We start from the raw sequence: 19,513 nt of genomic DNA on the forward strand, positions 1-19,513 counted from the left end.
CCTGACTAATGCAAAAAAACTTGAGACCTACAGAATAAGTGGGTGATAATTGTTGTGAAGACTGTTGCAGCTCTGCTCAGCTTGTGAGGAAAGAAATCCACAGGAAATGGAGCGTTTGCTAGCAGTCCAGCTGATCCTAAGAGGCTTCATTAAGCCCATCTCAGCGACGTTCGCCATTTGAATACCAGTGTTAGATTTTTCTCCCTCCCAACACTAAGTTTTAAGTATCTTCAGAGAAAAGAAACTACTAACTCATTTTGCATACATTTAAATATTTATTGAATGGATGAGTGAATAATAAATGAGAACAGAATTCTTGCCTAAGTACTCGTCACTGTTAATATGGGTCATTTGAGAGCTACATATGGTTATTTCTTGTCATTTCTCTAATAACGCAATTGTACACAAATGTAGTTTTGCTAAAGCCGCAGCAAAATTAACATTCTTTGCTGGCAAAAAGAAAACAGTTGGTAATAGCCAGTAACTGAGGCCACATGGTGCCATCATCGTGATCTTGATTGTTACGGCTTAGAAAGGACCCCAAGGTAGTATACCAGTAGTCCTCAATTAGACAGCTGGTAAGGGGAATAATATTGTTTGTAGAGCTTTCCAGGATATTCCTTGCCTCCTGAGAAATTTATTTAAATGGTACAATATATTTTAAGTCACAAGTCAATGAATGGTGGTCAACCAGTTGAATATGGCTTACAGACTTTTTTTTTTTTTGGCAGGCAAGTAGTTTTAATTTTTTATGTTATTTTAATGCGTTAGGTGGAGGGTTGCAGTCTCCAGTTTGCCACAGCCCCCACTATTCCTACTGCCTAACATCCAGTCTGTCTCACTCTAGTCATCACATGCTTGGTTTCTGAATTGAGGTTGTGATCCCTGGCTAAATGGGGAGGTGTTAAATAATAACCAAGGCGGAGGCCCAGGGGAGACTAAAAAAATGGAGTTTGGATTGAGATAAATGGCTAAACACAGGGTGTGGCAAAAATAGGTTTACAGATGTTGACGTTGTAAACCTACTTTTGCCCTACCCTGCACATCCAGAGATTTTCAAGAACCACAAATTATCTAAGCATCAATTTCTTCAGTTAAAAACATTTACCTCATTGTGGTTTAATTACATTTACTTGATGACTAATGACATTAAGCTTGTTTTCATGTATTCATTAGCCATTTATATATATTCTTTTATATAATATCCATGTAAGTCTTTTGCTCACTTTTTAACCTGGTATTTTTGCCTTTTTATTAAGTTTTAAGAGTTCTTTATTTGTTCTGGATACATAACTTTATCAGATATATTTTTGCAAATATTTTTTCCCAGTCTGTGGTAAGAATTTTCATTCTGTAGTTTTTTTTTTTTGGAGAGCAGAAGTTTTTAATTTTGATATAGTGAGCATAGATCTGGGATTAAAGAGACAGTGAAGTGCACAAGTAACAACTAATCCCAAGGATGATGAACACACAAGACAAACTGCCACCAAACTCGATTTAAAAGCATACCATGGGGGGGGGGGGCGGTTAATCAAAGAACTTAGATGCATAGATGCATGACCTATGGACACAGACAATAGTGTGGAGAAGGCCTGGGGTGGATGATGGGGATGGGAGATCATTGGGGGGGGGGGGGGGGGAAGGAGACTTTCAACAATAAAGATAAATTTTTTTATAAAAAGCATATCATGGAAAATGAGAAGAACGAGGTAAGGCGAATGACTAGCATCCAAAAAGCAACGCATAGCAATTCTCAAATGCAAAGACAGATAAGCAGACAAGCAACAATTTTCAAATATAGATAGAAAGCCACCTCATTAGAGAAAGACTCTAAACTCAACAGAAAAACTAAATAAAAAGACAGAATTATGCAACTGAAGATGTATTTAAAACAATATCTTTGAAGACTCAAGAGAATACCATGCTTGTGAAATAAATGGAAATCTTGGAAGTTAAAAATATTCTTATTTGGATATCCATTTCAGCCAAGACAACAGTAATAAGAACTAGATTTGCCCTCTAAACTGAAACACCTAAAAATCCAGACAAAAACATGACACAAGGATTTCAAGACATTGGAAATCAGGCAACAAAATACAGTGGTCCTCGAGAGATGAGAAGCAGAGTGAATCTTCTGATTGCCCTCAGATTGCTGCCTTGAGATTCCAGGACAGGACAGGGAAGCGGAACCCAAGCAGAACCTGGGAGACTCCCTAAATTGAGGGGGGTGAGGGGAGAATCCAGAGACAAAGGCAGCTAGGGTTTGCAGGGCAGAGTAGCGGAGAGGAAAGAGACTCCAGAGATCTGCAGAGGGTCTCCCTTGAATATTCAGCAGAATGCTGATCTGGGCACGTGCATGGGAGAACTACTAGAGGTTGAGGCCAGGAGCCTGAAAGGACTGGCGGGAGCAGTGCTCACATCATGCAAGCGCAAGAATAGTGCCTACTCCCATCAGTGAGATTTTTGCAATTTCATAATTCACAAGACCTTAGATAGTGTATTAAGAGGGGTCTTCCCTTTTGCTTAACATTAACTTAAAGGTGCTAGTTACCACAGTATGACAAGGAAAAGAAACAAAATTGCCATTATCTAGGGATTATATTCCTTTATCCATAGAAAACCAAACTGAATACTTGGAAGGATTATTAAAATAAAAAAGTTCAACAGGATTACTGGTCAGATTTCATACAAAAGTCAAGAACATTTCTTCATATCAACAACTTATAACTTTAATTAGGTAAATATCATTTATTTATAACAGCTAATATAGAAAGAGTTCAGTAAATAAGAACAAAACCCACAAAAAGATGCTGAAGATCTCTACGGAGGAAAAAGTTTATTGAAGGACATTAAAGAAACATATGAAAGCATCACACATTTATAAATATAAAGACTCAATTTTGTAAAGGTAGTGATTCTTCCCCAAATAATTCAGAGATTCAGTGCTAAGCCAATCAAAATCCTAGTTTTGGGTGGAATTCTAAAATTTACATAGAAGTACAAAGGACTAACTTCAATTCCTGAAAGAATAAAATGGGAGCTTTGCCTTATCAGATATCAAAACTTGATACAAACTATAATAATTAAGAAGATTTGAGTTTGATGCAAAATAGGATAGCCAATGTAACAGACCGATGCTATACAATAGCCAAGAAGCAATCCTGTGCAGCCTGATTGGAAGTACAACCGAGATTGTTTATCAGCAAAAAAAGTCAGACAAGTCAATAAGGTCAATAAACAGTGCTGGAAAAATTAGTTATCCATTTGAGAAAATGAAATTAAATATCTATCTCACACCATTAAAAGATATTCAAGATACATTAAGAACTTTAATATGAGAGGGAAAACTTGTATAAGAAGCTGTTGGGGAATAGCTTTATAACTTCCAGTGTGACGAATAAGGTGGATTGATGTTCAACATCTATTGTATCATCCTTTTAGGGAGACTTTCTCTGCTGCAGAAGCTAGAAAATGAAAACCTACATTTTCCAGACTCCTTTACAAACAGGGCTCTTGATGTTATTTAAGTTCAGCCAATCAGATGCACTTGTGAAAGACTTGAAAAGCAAAAGTGAGGTGGAAGATACAATTCTACTGTTTCTCTAGCAACATTATGACAAAGGCTCTGTTTTTTCTGCAGCAGCAGCAGAGAGGTCCGAGTATCTAGTCACTAGCTTGGTGATAAGCAGCATGGCTGGGCACCCACTTTGCGAGTGCACATTACAGCAGGTGTCGTCTCGTTCTTGGCAGAGTGCCGACGCAGTGGCGGAGCGTCCCATTTTGGTGCTTTCTGTCACAGCAGTAAGGCAGACATTCCACGCGTGATGAAGTTCTGTGGAGTCATTCCTAAAAGCACAACCTACAGGGTTTCTTCAGGACTCTCAAAGACTCTGCTAGCCAGTTAACCTTATAATAAGTTCCTTCCTGCTTAAACTATCTAGAGTAAATTCTAGTGGGATTTTGTTTGGGTTTTTTAATATTTTAGATTTGCTTATTAAAAGGGTTATCATAAATTGTCCTCTACTCTGTATAGAACACGAGAGCAAGGTGAGCGAAGTTTAGCCCTTTGTAGGACAATTCTTCATGCTTGAAGTACTTGGAGGACCTGACCTTTTTTCCTGAACTTTTATAGAGGGGTCCTCTGCAGTTGAAAATCATGCCTCTCTCAACATATTTGATGTCGATTTCCCATTTTTGTCAAAATTTCCACATATTTCAAGAAAAATTAAATTGAATGTCCCTAAGAATTTCACAGTTTTCTTTGTTGGTATTACTTTTCACATACAGTTTTTAAAGTCTCCCTTCAGTTGGCAAAGTAGGCAAAAATGTACAAGGGGACACTAAAATACACAAAAATATTTTGATTAAGATCACAGAACAGGTTTAGTTTCCAGTCACCTACTCTATGACTCTGAGATCTACCATAACCATATTAGGTCCTAATACTGTATCCATCTTATGGGTTAAAATACAGGGAAGTAACCAGCCTCAAGGGCTTAGGAGTCATTTTCATGGACAACAATAAGGCCTTCTTATTTTGGAATCCCGTGAACAAAGGAACTCTAAAACTGGACCCTGACTTATCAGGATTGGGAAGGATGTCCTAAACAAGGCACACAAAGCTCAAATGATTAAGGAAAAGACTGATCATCACTTTGACTACAGAAAAATTAAGAAAGTCTGTACATTAGAACACGCCATCAAGGCAGTGAAAAGACAAACCACAAAGTAGGAGATATTTGTAACATTTATAACCAAGTAGGCATTAGTATCTATAATACAAATAGGACCCCCACAAGTTACTAAGAATAGGCGAACAACCCAACAAGAAATAGGCAAAGCATTTAGTAAGTCATTTCACACAAAAAGAAGGAAATAGCCAAACAATAATTATATATATAATTATAAATGGTTAAATGTCACATAGAGGTCTTTAAGATACTAGTAATGTTCTATTTTTTAACCTAGGTGTGGATATGACCTACATAACAAAATATTAAGAAAAAAGAAAATGTTCACATATTACATTTTTTTTAATTTTTAAATTTTATTTTTGTTTAAAATATTAAAATTTTCTCCCCAATGACCTGTTCCACCCCGTCCCATCCCCTCTCCCCACCATTGTCCGTGTCCTTGGGTTGTGCATATATGCATATAAATTCTTTGGTTACTCTCTCCCCCGCCACCCACCCGCCCTCCTCCATCCCTGATATTTGTCAGTCTCATCTATGCTTCCATGTCATTGAATCTATTCTGTTCATCAGTTTATTAAGTTCTTTAGATTCCACGTATAAGTGAGATCATGTGATGTTTGTCCTTCTCTGCCTGGCTTATTTCCCTTAGCATAATACTCTCCAGGTCCATCCATACTGTCCCAAAGGGTACGAGATCCTTCTTTACAGCTGCGTAGTATTCCATGGTGTGAATGTCCCACAGCTTTTTATCCACTCATCTACTGAGGGCACTTTGGCTGTTTCCAGATCTTAGCTATTGTAAACTGTGCTGCTATGAACATAGGGATACATATATTCTTTCTGATTAATGTTTCAGGATTCTTAGGATACATTCCTAGGAGTGGAATCAGTGGGTCAAAAGGCGGCTCTATTTTTAATTTTTTGAGGAACCTCCATACTGTTTTCCGTAGTGGCTGCACCAGTCTGCATTCCCACCAGCAGTGTACTAGCGTCCCCCTTTCTCCACACCCTCACCAGCGCATATTACATCTTAAAAGCAGACTTACATGAATTTATTGTAACATGTATTATTAAATAAAGCAACCATATAAAAAAGAATGGAAGTATAGACTGTCCTGAATTGGTGACTGTTGAAGTCAGGTAGTGGGTCCTAAGTACATAGAGTTCTTTTCGTTTTCTCTTCTTCTGTTTGAAACTTTTCATAATAAAACCTGTTTAAAAAGTCAGCATTTTTCATTCTAAATGAACAGTTATCTCAAGAATAAGAAGCAACCTAGATTTCCAGATTTCCCACTTTAAAATGTAGAAAGCTGACTTGCCAGTGAGAGACTCAGAGCCTGAGAGTGATGACGGGGGAGCCCCTCCGTTTTGAAATGGGTGGGGCCACAGAGCAGGAATGTGGGCCTTCCCTAAGAACTTGGAGCTGTGTCCAGCTGAGAGCCAGCAAGGTAATGAAACCTGTCTTACAGACGCAAGGAACTGAATTATGCCAGCAACCTAAGTGGTCTTGGAAGCAGATTCTTTTCTCCTGGCTCCAGAAAAGAACTCAGTATAGCTGGCACTTAGATCTCAACCTTAGAAGACCCTGAGAAAGGAATCAGCTATGCCATGCCTGGGCTTCTTACCTACAGACTAAGAGATAAGTGGGTGTTGTTTTAACCACTAAATAATAATAATAATGTAGAAAGCTAAAAAGAGTATTGCTTCCACCCTTACAATAATAATGAACACCAATCTGCAAATTCACCCCAGTTCTTGAAACCAGAGGTTACAGGGCCAACTAACCCAAAGTCTGAGAGAAGGAACATGAGCACTTGTTTACCTAAAACATGCTAAATGACAATGGTAAGGAGAACTTGGCTAAAATTAACTAATGGGTAAAAGTTGAGTGTGGGCTAATAGAAGACTATTAAAACTCTGGGAGCCACAGACAAAAAGAATTCACCCTCACTCACAGGCTCTTCTCCAAGGACAGGAAATTCACACACACACAAAACTGGAGACATGGGAATCTGAGAAAGTTTCCTTTGAGGTCCCTTGGAGGCCAGCATCAGCTGCAAGAAAGACTTACTAAGCCCCCACCTGATCCCTTCTCCCCTTTCACATGGATTAAAACATTTTGCCAGGTATCTTCTATTATACTTGTTCTAATTTCTTTTAACTCTTCCTTCTTTCGAATCGAGGTATTTTAATGAGGTCATTTTATCTCTACTATTGGCTTATTATTTATACCTTTAAAAAATTTTATAATATGTATAAAATTTAATAATATGTATATTTAATCAGAGCCTATGTTCAAATAATAGATACTACTTTACTCCCAGTTTATGGCGTCTTTTCATTTCTCAGTGGTGTCTTTGGAAGAGCAGAAATTTTTAATTTTGATGAAGTCCAGTATATTAAGTCTTTCTTTTATGGATTATGCTTTTGTTGTAGTATCTAAAAAATCTTTGCCTAATCCAAAATTCTAAAGATTTTCTTCTATGTTTTTTTAGAAGTGTTATTTAGTTCTTATATCATTTAAGTGTATGGTCCATATTGAATTAATTTTAATGTATGAGTTGCTGGTCTGATTCCTGGTCAGGGCACATACCTATGTTGCTGGTTGGATCCCTAGTCAGGGCGTGAATGGGAGGCAACTGGTCGATGTTTCTCTGTCTCTCCCTTCCTCTATCTAAAAATCAATGAAAAAATATATCCTTAGGTGAGGATTAAATATATACATACCTGTCATAAAAATTGTGCAAAAACAGGTAACTTGGCATTTTTATTTTAATAATAATACACATTACAAAATTAGTTCAGGAAAGCTATAATAAATAACATTGTAATCCAAAGAGAGTACCCAAAGTTTATGTGGGATTTAGACTAAGAAGACTATAAAATGCCCCTTATATGGTATAAATTTATAATCTTAAAAAAAAGTATAGTGTTCCTTAAAAGCCAAACAGATGCCAGACTGCCTGGGTTTGAATTCCAACTCTACCACTTACAACTCTAGGAGCTTGGGCAAGGTATTACCGTTTCTGTCTCCATTGCCTCTTCTGTGAACTGGGGATAATAACCTTTGCAGTGTTTTTGTAAGGATTAACTGAGTTAAAAATGCTTGGTACCTAAAAAGAAAATATGAAAGTACTATTATTCTACAAATTTTCAAGAAATGATTTTTACATCTGACTCTTTATAACATCCCTGGTTTTATGTAAAATATTAGAAAATTTGAAAGGGACATATAATCCTTAGTGCTTACATATAAACTCTTGTTGAGACTTCTGTGAAAACTATCCTCCCTTCCCCATAAAAGGAATAAAACAGCATTATTAAAATATTCTTGTCTCAAAATAAAAAGTTTCAAAAACTAAAGTCCTTGAAACTATCCCTTTATCAAATACAAATTATAGCTGCTCTGGTGAAATGTTTTTAAATTCAATTAACTTTTAAAAAATTTTTTCCTTTTTATTGAATTTACTGGGGTGACACTGGTTAACAAAATGATACAGGTTTCAGGTGCACAATCCTACAACACATCATCTGTATACTGTATTGTGTGTTCACCACCCAAAGTCTATTACGCTTAGATATGAAGAATGGAATCTGTTCCAGGATTTAATCACCTTGTAATCATTCACATTTGCCAAGCACATACCTATTAAGAACATTTTCCTGTGACCAGGTTTACCATGTATCTAGCAAAATAACCTTGGGAGTAGGGACACACATTACTTGCCTGAGAAAAGACACAGTTTACTCCATGTATAAAGCTCAGAGAGTAGCTTTCAGAAAGATCAAGTAAGAACACCAGCCATCCAGTTGTTTAAGGTTTATTTTTATATGCATACAAGTTTCAAGACAACAAAAATTTCAAGATATACGGTATAACATATCAAATGAAGTCATTCAGAATTATTTCAATGTGTACATAAACAACAGTATAAAGTACATGTATAAGATAAATTATACAATTTGTTTTGAGGTTTCAAAAAGCAGTGTTTTGGTTTTAAAATTCTGATACCATTATCATATCATTCAAGTAACACATATTTCAAAAGTTAAATTTTTTTAACAATAACTAAATTAACACATAACTCTAAGACAATCTGATAGATGAGCTGCCTTTACCACCATCTTCGAAATAGTGCTGTTCAATTCTTCTACAAAAAGCAAGAAGGTTGCTATAGTTTTTCACCTTCTCAGAAAGTTCATCATTGGTCAACTGTGTGGTGAGAATGGTGTACAGATGGCCAAATACCAGTGCATCTAGTTCAGTAGGCCTAAAACAAAAGTAGAAATGAGAGTAACTTAAATAGTGTTTAACTTGTATGGTAGGATATATACTATTTTAAAAACATTTTATTCATCTACTTAAAAGAAAAAAGTCACAGAAAGAAAGAAATCCTACCCCAACTTGATAGAATTTATTGTTTTAAGAGTTCATTATAAGATCTGAAAATAAATATTTTAAACTATGATTTGCTAAATGTGTGACTTGTTTTTTGAAGTAGTATTATTAAAAGGTGTTAAAATAATATACGTGTGATTGATCATATTCATTTTATTAATTAATTTGTTCACTACATAAATATAGCAGGTCTCCAATGTGCCAGAACTGTGCCAGATGTTACAGATATAAAAACAAGAAAGATATTCTAAGGCATGGACACAAAACACGAATTACCACAATACAATTTAGTAAGGGCTTTTTAATAGATGCATGAACAGAATGCTGTCAAAGCACAGAGGACTTCACTGTGGTGCCAGGACAACAATATGATACCTGTTTACCCAATCATATATTAACATTATGACTTCATTTTAATTTGACCACTGTTAAAGTAACTTAGCTTCTAAAAGAGACATAATCATGAAGATGGCTTCAACAAAAATTTTTCTAGGGGTTTTTCCCCCCTTTAATTTATATAACAAAAAAATGAAATTTATCTACCTCACTACTAATGGTCTATAAATGGGGCATCACCAATCTACATTATATTAAAATAATTACCAGCACAATATTATAAAAAGGAGAAAATACAGCTAAATCTTTTCACAAATATTTCTTGAAAAAACAATTCCTCTATGATAAGTTTGTAACCTAACAATATAGAAAAGAAACTAACTTAAAAAAATTAAAAATTTCTTACTGCTTATTGAAGAAATATGGTTGTGTTCCCAGCCTTTGAGAAAGAGCTTGACAGCACTGGTCAACATCTTCTAAGACCTAATACAGGCAACAGACCCCAAAGAAAAATATTAGCAAAACCATAAAATGTGTCTAAAACAATTTATATTACAGTTTATAACAAAAATATAAATTTAGGTAATCTTATAATACATTTAAATTGGATATAGGTCACATATAAAATATAAATAATACTTTCTATATGAGAAATACAAAGAAAATTTGAGAGCTTATTTCCTTTAAATACAACTACAATTAAGTTACTTATAAGGATTACTAACAAGAAAGTTTTTACTTCCAAACTCCACTCCCTACAAAAACTGTTTTCCTGAATCTATATATTGAAATGGTTTTTTATATATTTAAAAATCTGCTTCATAAAAATGGCACTGCTGACCCACCATGAGCCAAAGCATTTCAGCGGTTCTTCCACTAGTGGAGATGGTTTCATTTGCTCCACCCCTGCCCATCCACCCAGTCCAGTCCCACACACGGCCAGCGGCACGCGGAAGTGAGCTGGCTGCCAGGACTAGGGGCAGCCTTGGAAGAGACGTTAATTAGTGTAATGACGTTCAAACTCATGACCTTGACAAAATTTATATTTTTTAATCTTGCTACTTCAATAAATTTAAAACCAAAATTTAAAAAGAGACATATTAAGCACTGTATTTAACAGATTTTCTTTTTTTAAGCCCTGATGTTGCAGATCAATATTTATCGGCATCAAAGATGCCCACAATGTATTGTTGAATGGAAAAAACATCAGGTTATAGAATGGTAGGTATAATATGATCCAATTTAAGGAAAATGTTATCAAGACACATCTAGAAAAATGTTCTCCAAATAGTTAACAGGGGCATTTCAAGCCACTTTTATTTCCTTTTTGAACTTTTCTACATTATATAATTTGTTTTACAATAAGCATGTGATTTTTATAAAACTACTTCATGTCAAAGAAAATAAGAATAAATGTTTTGTTAGTTTTTTTATTATGCTGGAATTTTTTAAAGGGCTATCAATATAAAAAAATGAATATTTTAATACTTTAGAGGTTTATCTTAAGTGAATTAGGGTTTTGTGAACTTTAATATGAACTTACCTGGTCCAGAGTCTTGTTACCCCATCCAATAGCTTTCATCTTACGTTTGACTTCCCACTGTTTCTGATAGGCCAAAATACGATTCAGGGGCCAAGGGTAAGGAGACCCATACCTAGCAAGTGTGATCTAAAGCAAAAGATTTTGTTAAAAACATGATTCTTTCTAAAAACAAAGCCTCTTTTTACAAATAGAATTCTAAAGGAAATATACTGTCGGAGAACACAAACAGAGCAATCTGAAAAAAATACAGAGCATGCAATCTTAAAAATTAAAATTTTAAAACATTCCCTTTAAAATATATATAAACTTTTATGTACTTTGCAACCAGTTATATCAAACAATGACACATAGCTTCCCTAAAATGTATGTGCAAGCAAAATTAAAGTAAGTGAAAAACTGTATCACTAATGGTATAAACCACAATGTTTCATTCATGAGCAGGGACTTACAATTCTGAGCAAAAGTGTTTTCTCATTAAATTTTAATTAAGATAAATGCTGCAGAACCACTCACCTCCCCTACTGTAGCTTCATCACACCACTGAAGATACAACTAGGAACAAAAGAAACAATCACTAAAACTTTAGAATACCAAAGAGAAAATGGATAAAAATAAAGTTATTTCTTGCCATGGTAATTTTTTATAAGCCAACTTTATAAAAGTCACATGTGAGAGGTTTTCTCCTTCACTAATGTTGCTATATATAATTATTAAATTTAATGGTGGTACTTAATAAAAATATTTCTTATTCATTTAGCACATCTCTAAATACCATTAAAGAATTTTATAGATATTATTTAAGTACACTTTACAAGGCCAAAGTAAAATAATAAGTGAGCAAGAATCACTCCTTTTTACAAACAGAAAAATTAGAACTGAAAACGTCAGGCAGTTTGTTCGAAGATAACGATCAAACAATCTGAGTCAGCATCCTCACCCTACGATTGCCTGACTGTTTTCCAGTTTCTCAATAACTTTAAAATAACCATAAGAAAAGAGTATCTTTTATGAGAGAAAAAGCTCATTTTTAAGACCTATTATTTTCTATTATACCTCTGCAGTCAACAGCATATTGTTGACTAATTCCATGTAGGCTTTCATTTCTGCTTTCTGGACTTCATCCAACCCATCACTAAGAGAATGGCCCTAAAGGGAATTTAAAAAAATTTAAGAGCATCATATTAAATATACAAAAACTTTCAGTTATGTTACTACCAAGTAACATAACATCAATCTTTTTACAGCAAATGTCCAATGGATTAATTTCCAATATGCTTCTGAAAAAACTTATTTTATATTAAAAAATAGGTAATATTCTATTGCTACAAAATATTAATAAGTAGTATTTGTCATTATAAAAATGATTCTTTCAATGGATAAAATTACATTATCAACTATTTCGCAAAAGAAGAAAACAGGAATGGTCAGTAAACCTTATTATAAAATAAATGCTAAAAGGTTGACATGCATTGCTTATAAAGTGGTCAAAGATTTAAATAAAGGTATAGGGAAATAGATACTAATTTTTAAATTCTAATACACTATAGTAATGAGTGAATGCATAAAATTATATAACCTTTAGTTCAATCTGGCAATCTGTTTTAAGATCTTAAAAATGCATATCCTATAACATTGCAATATCACTCTTAGGAATGTATCCTAAGGAAATAGTATGACAAATGTACAAAGGTGTAAGTACAAGAATATTTATCTTAGTACTCAATAACAGCAAAAAATTGGCAACAAGTTAAGTGTCCATCAGTAAAGACTTAAAAATTATAAATATCCATATAATAGAATATTATAAATTTAAAAGGGTAATATATACACATACACACACACACACACACACACACACACATAGTCATTAACATGGAAGAATTTCCAAAGCTATTGATGATTTGCAAAATAACTAATAATACTATGAACTATGTTTTTCTATATATACAAAGAGAAAAGTCTGGAGGGATTTTTGCCAAAATGTTAATGGAGGTTGTCCTTTAATAACTATTAAAATCTAAGCTAAATAATTCGAATGGATAAATTAATACATTCAACTTCTAAACAGATCCTAATCTCCCTTCTCAAAGGTTAACTTGACATTTTTAACAACCTAACAGTTTTCATTTACGACCAAAATTCTCATAAGCGTAAGTTAGAATATTGTCTATTTTGTAAAGATCAAATTACCTTGTTTGCCATTGATTTGCATGATTAAAAAAAAGCCTTACACTTTAGAAATATTTCTCCAGTAGTTTATATTGGCATTTTATAAAACTAGGTTAAAATCAATGTAAATGTTAAGACATGCTAAAAAATGATGAATGACTTAAGAGTGGCTGTGATCAAATGCATTTAATATCTTTTTTTATTACCTTGGCTTTAACAAATTGGACTATTGGACCAAGTTCTGATACTACTTGATTTCCTACATGAATAAAAGGTACTTTACCTGTTGAGGAAAAAAAAATGTATGAAAACACTTTTGGTATGTTAAAATTTATGCTAATAAACAGAAAAGTAACACAAAAGTGGGATATATTTTATTAATACAGAATTTCATAAAACTATAACTTTTGAAAATTAGTTAAATTCTATGAAATTTTAAACTGATTTGCTAATTTTAAAACAAAAGACAAAAGCACTATTCAAATTATTCATTTCTAGAGTTCTCACATATATAATAACAGATCACAATATTCCCTTTTCAGAGGTAACACTAATAAATCACTCTATAGTTGTAAATATTAATTATTCAAATTACATGAATCAAGCCCAGATACCAGCTCATGACCACTGACAGATTTCAAAGAAATTCAACTGGGCCTTCTCTTCAGGTTACAATGAATTAATCCATATTTTAAACTACAGTTAAGAAGTCTTCCTTTTGTATCTTCTATTTTCAAGTCTCAGATACTCATTAAGGTCAATTATTTTAATTACATAATGGTATATTAATAAATGTCTTTGGATCAGAAATATCAGGAATTAAAAGAATTAACAATCCTTGAAGGTATGTTAGTTTATGAATTATAATAGAAAGTATGTTCCCAACACATATGGGAGAAAAGAACAAGTAGGATATTTACAAAAACTGGTTTCTCTAAATAAATGTCACATTGACAAATTATTTAATTCTTATAAATACAAATAGTTGATGAGATTATCAGAGATGATGAGAACAAAACAGCAATAAAGTTTACCCCAAAAACTAGAGAATAAGCCTTGCTGTCAGGCCTAGTTCAAACAGAGTTCACATTAACAGCAGGCTTCTTCACGGTCCTTTTCAATAGATTCACTCCTCTCTGGCTCAGTCAGCCTGAGGGTAATGGATGAGGTGCGTGGCACCAACAAAAGCTTCATCTGCATCCATAGGGTAACACATTACAAAGGAAAGCCAGGCCTTTTGGAACACAACAACTCAATACATGTATTTAGAAGACATATCCATGTTACCAATATAGAAACAATGAATTCCTGTTCTTCTACTGCTTTATAAATCTTGCAATAAAAAAAAAAATTTCTTATCTGGATAAGCATTTGGTCATATTGTATTTTAGGGCAGGTCCTCTGAGATAAAATAATCTTAGGATGAAAACTATTTATTAATGAATGCCTAGACTAAAGGGTATTTCTGGGGTGTAACATTCTGAGAGCCAAGTATATTCTCATTTTTAATAACCAGTCTGGAGTTCTTGGAAGAGATTTCATTTTATTTCTTTTCTTAAAAATACTTTCAGGGATATAGATTCTGAAACAGGGAAGCAGTGTAGGTAGTAAATTGAGTAGTTATATACCTCTAAATACAAAGCGACATATAAAAGGCAACAAATTAGAAGTGAACAATGTTTTTTGTTACTTGCCTGACTTAAAGTAGAGCCAATGTTACATCCCTATTATATCCTTATTATCAGGCAAAAGCACAGTAAGAAAGTTATCCTCTGGAACCAAAAAAAGGTTATAAAAGAAAACTAAGGGTACCTTTTCTCACTTTAGGCAGAATAATCATTTTTAGAACTTTTATTTCTAAAGAAAACAAGAAGATGTTGCCAAGCAAGTATGTAGATTTAGAGAATATTAGAAAAGAAAAGACCTTGGATATCATCTATTCCAATCATCTCATATTACAGATGAGGTCACCAGGGCTCAAAAAAGAGATGTCAAATTTCCCAAAGACACTGTTACTGTGTGACAAAGTCACAGAAAGATTAAACTAAAAATTTCCGCCCAGCCGGGCGTGGCTCAGCGGTTGAGCGTCGACCTAGGATCCAGGCGATCGGGGTTCGATTCCCGGTCAGGGTACATGCCCGGGTTGTGGGCTGCAGCCGATCAATGACTCTCTCATCACTGATGTTTCTATCTCTCTCTCTCCCTCTCCCTTCCTCTCTCTGAAATCAGTAAAGATATATTAAACTAAAAATTTCCTAACACTTAGCCAAGTGGTCCTCTGACTATTTCATGATACTCTCTGCTTTAAAAATCTTTCACAACAGCCCTGGTCGGGGTTGGTTCAGTTGGTTGGAGCCCATCCCATACACCAAAAGACTGCGGATTCGATTCCTGGTCAGGGCACATACCTAGGTTTTGTGTTAGATCCTTGGTTGCAGCATGTACAAGAGGCAACCAATTGATGTTTCTCTCTCATATAGATGTTTCTCTCTCCTCCCCTACCCCCTTCCTCTCTCTAAAAACATGTTCTCAGGTGAAGATTAAAAAAAGTCTATAACCATAGTTATAATAATCCGTATCAATTCTATTTAACATTTACTTACCAGCTTTGTGGCATTATATTTTATGTTAAAAATTATCTGAATCATATTTATTTAAAACTGTACTTTACTAATACATGACACACAGAAAGGCAATACTGATTATGAAAAATAGCAGAAAGGCTAAAACTTTAATAAAAAGTATCTTAAAATCTGTTAAAACAAAAAGAATTAAAAACCAAAAACATTCAGAGATGACATTAAGATCTATGACAAATTAATTATTTCACAATCTCTCTTCTTCCATCTTTACAATGGGAGAATATAATGTAGAAAAGTTTGTTTAATAATAGATGGATTCATTAATATTAAAATTTTTTTTGTGAAGAGGAAACAGTCCCATGTAAAAAAGACAGGCAAAATATGAGACTTTGTATTTTCTTAATATTTAAAACAATTCCTTAACTTTCCAGTAACCCTCTCTGACCATAGAGCTGAAATGCATAGACATGCCCACCACAATATTGTCAAGTTTGCAATTTTACTTTATAAAACCATGGGGAAATTCTTCAAAAGGTAAACTAAAATTATAGGCATTTAAAAAAACTAGGTAAAAGCTGGACTAGCACTGCAGTTTTATCAATTATAATGGCAGAGAAGAAAAAAAACTTACCAGATGGAGACATATATTCTGCATTTGCCTTACAAACTACTTTGATAGGCAGATTACACATTTGCAAAAAGGCCTGCAAATCAAGAGAATAGTAAGCCTAGTGAAATTATGTGCATATTTGAACACAACTTTTTAAAAACTTGTTTTCTAAACGTAATCACTTATACATTAATACTTTATTAGAAAAGAATAAATCTACTGAAAGTGAAAGATGTGTTCCAAATAAAAATAAAATGTTATTTCACTGCTCAAAAATCAATATGATGTAGATACCAGTAAATGTCTGAAGCTTAGAGCATTTATACATTTAAGAAAGGAAATGTAAATTATCCATATTTATCCTACTGTATTAGTTTGCGTAAGTCAACAATATTGTATATTGCTTTAACTTCTTTAACAGATGACAAAAGCCCAAATTTTATAAGGTATTACTTGATTCCATTATTCTTTCTTTTCTTAGGAAAAAACTCTCAAAATGTTATTTCTGCTACTTCAAAGTTCTCCTATAATACTAAATATCCTAACATGTAGTTTTTATGTTCACTAATCACTTATTAAATATATAGTTTATTTTCACTTTGTTTAGAGTAACAAAAATTTTATGAGCAACTTAAATATATTACAATAGGAAATGGGTAAATCATTTATGGTAAATCCAAACCATGGACTATTATGCAATTTTTAAAATCACATTTTTAAATAATAAATTTTTTATGACAAGAAAAATGTCCACACTACAATACTAAGTGAAAAAATACAAAAGTGTATTAAATATATACATTAATTCCTTTTTAAATGTTTTTAAGACATCAGTAAACTCTTTGCCAAACCTCTATGTTTCCTGACTGATTCTCTCCACTGTTTTTGTAACCCTCAAAGCTTACTCCCCTCCTTCTCTCTTCTATGGCATCTAGGTTTCTTTTTCTCCACTCACTAAATTTACCTACTTTCTTTCTATAAAATTATTCCATTGGGGCAGTCATAGGTTATAATGGTTTTAATTACCACATACAAATTAGAAAACAAACTTTTATCTTTTTCAAAACTGAGGGAACTACTATAAATAGCAGTCAATGTCAGTTGAGATAAATTAATAAATAACAAGGCTATTACTTATCATATATTAAGATTAATAACAGACCAATAAAGATTTATCATAGGGGTTGTCTATTACAATTCCTTCCTCAGTCTCAAGACTCTTGCAAAAGTAGTAAGAGTGTTCAACAGTGATTATCATCTTGCATGAAGTGCTCTATTTACCTAAAAGTATGTCAATCCTCTTCTTCAAATCTGTTTTCCCAAAATTCCAGTCTTCTAGGAATGCTCCTCTCTAAAAATAAACCTTAAGTGTATGTTCCCTCTCTACTTACACCCTGATTCCTGCATTGTTCTATAACTTACGACTACATGTCTGATGGCACCAAGTAAATGTAATATCTTAGAGAGCTAAGGAATAGATTTGAATTTTTTGTATTTCTGTCCCCCTACCCTCCAATCTCCCTCCTTTTCCTACAGCTACCATAAGATGATGCATTACTTAATAAACATTCAATGCTTAGTGACTGTGCCAACCAAAGCTCCCAGAATTTATTGTGGGAGAGGCCCTTAATTTTCCTCCATATATGTTCCCCACTTTCTCTACAGTGAACCCACTGTATTATATCTTCACACGTGGCTGCCTAAAATAAGAACTTTATTTCCCAGGATCCCTCATAACTGGGTGTGGCCAATGTCTAAATTCTGGTCAATGGGACTTAAAGTTCTGAGCAACTGCTGGCAAGTTTCTTAAACAGGAGCCCTTTTTTCTTTCCTGTTGACTAGAACGTGAAAGGGATGACTATAGCCACAGCAGCCAAACTAAATCATGAAATACAAGTTCAGTGTTGGACATGGTAGAGCAACAACAGTAAAGAAGCCTAGGTCTTTGATAACCATGTACTCACCAAACCTGAATTACCTTTTTATAAGGGAAAAAAATTCCATTTGGGTTTTTTGTCACTCGCAGACCAACTTAATCCTATCTAATTCACCAACAATTACTGTTCCTAAGTTTAAGCACCACCTCACCCAACCAAAAGCTGATTCCTCTGTGCCAGTGTAAGTGTACATTAACATTCTAAATACTATAAACTGTACTCCTAATTTATAATAATAGTGAGCTCCTTAACTGACCTGTAAGTATAGACTAGGGAAGTGGTTCTCCAACTTTAGTTTGGCATGCATCAAAATCATGTGGAAGGCATATTAAAATACAGTATGCCAGGAAGAGAAGAATTAGAGAAAATAAATTTAAACAGCTCTTTCAAGAAGACTAGGTGAGAAGGAAAGAAGGAAGGATTAGAAAGGTGAAATCCCTTCTGTTATATGTGTAACTGTACTGATTACGGAGAAAGGTTGAGCTCGTCAAAACAAATAGAAAAAAACAAACAGTAAAAATAGGCAGAAATTACAAGAAACAAGTAGCAAAATTGATATGCAAGATCCGTGAGAAGGTAAAAAGGAATGGATAAAAGCACAGATGGAAAGTTCTGTGTTTTCAGGAAACAGGACACTTTGCACTGTAATGTAAGGGGTGGTTGGAATCAGTGCTGATGACTGTAGAAGAGTAAGAAAATGGGGGTGTGCTCACGTTCTGTGAGGAACGAGAGGAGAAACCATCTGCGAAGAATGAGGGACTAAAGAGGCTGAGGCCCTCAGAAGAACAAAAAGAATTTCAAAGAATTGCTTAATATACCTTCTCAAAGGTATGAACAATATTCAGTTGTTAGTTAACAATCATAATACTATAAAAAACAGTAAATATGGTATACTGTATTTTGCTAAACTACATGCATAATGGCAACTGTACTAATCAATTTTCCAAAAAGCTGTATTTCTCTAAAAAAGATTTAAGCAAAATTATAATGTTCTGTAATCTAAGCCATACTTCCCGTCCTGTGAATTTTTTACTCCTTTACTATAAACAACTGACTTAATTTTGTCCAATTTAACAACACTAAACTTACCACAGACCTCAACTGATGGCATAACTCTGGTTAGTCAAAGATTAATTTTACAGCACTAATTATAATTACTCTTCATCCCTGATTCCAAAAGAAATTGTCTGAATTAATCTGTACTTCACAAAGAAGTCTGATGTCATAAACACAGTATTTTCAC

At 33.8% G+C, this 19,513-nt stretch overlaps 1 protein-coding gene across 2 annotated transcripts in view; it reads right to left on the reverse strand.

Moving 5' to 3' along the window:
* Positions 1-8,499: 8,499 nt before the first annotated feature.
* MTX2 (metaxin 2) overlaps positions 8,500-19,513 on the reverse strand; it is a 45,673-nt gene continuing 34,659 nt past the window's right edge. For both annotated transcript variants that reach the window (XM_087819747.1, XM_087819748.1), the window contains 7 exons: positions 16,355-16,427; positions 13,348-13,424; positions 12,026-12,118; positions 11,486-11,524; positions 10,973-11,098; positions 9,836-9,912; positions 8,500-8,965 (listed from right to left, as the gene is read on the reverse strand). In XM_087819747.1, the coding sequence (XP_087675873.1) occupies positions 8,782-8,965; positions 9,836-9,912; positions 10,973-11,098; positions 11,486-11,524; positions 12,026-12,118; positions 13,348-13,424; positions 16,355-16,427 (669 nt within the window). In that variant the 3' untranslated portion in view covers positions 8,500-8,781. The remainder of the gene's footprint in view (positions 8,966-9,835; positions 9,913-10,972; positions 11,099-11,485; positions 11,525-12,025; positions 12,119-13,347; positions 13,425-16,354; positions 16,428-19,513) is intronic.

This window comes from Miniopterus natalensis, chromosome 8 (assembly GCF_054644295.1).
Source record: "Miniopterus natalensis isolate mMinNat1 chromosome 8, mMinNat1.hap1, whole genome shotgun sequence".
NCBI lineage: Eukaryota > Metazoa > Chordata > Mammalia > Chiroptera > Miniopteridae > Miniopterus > Miniopterus natalensis.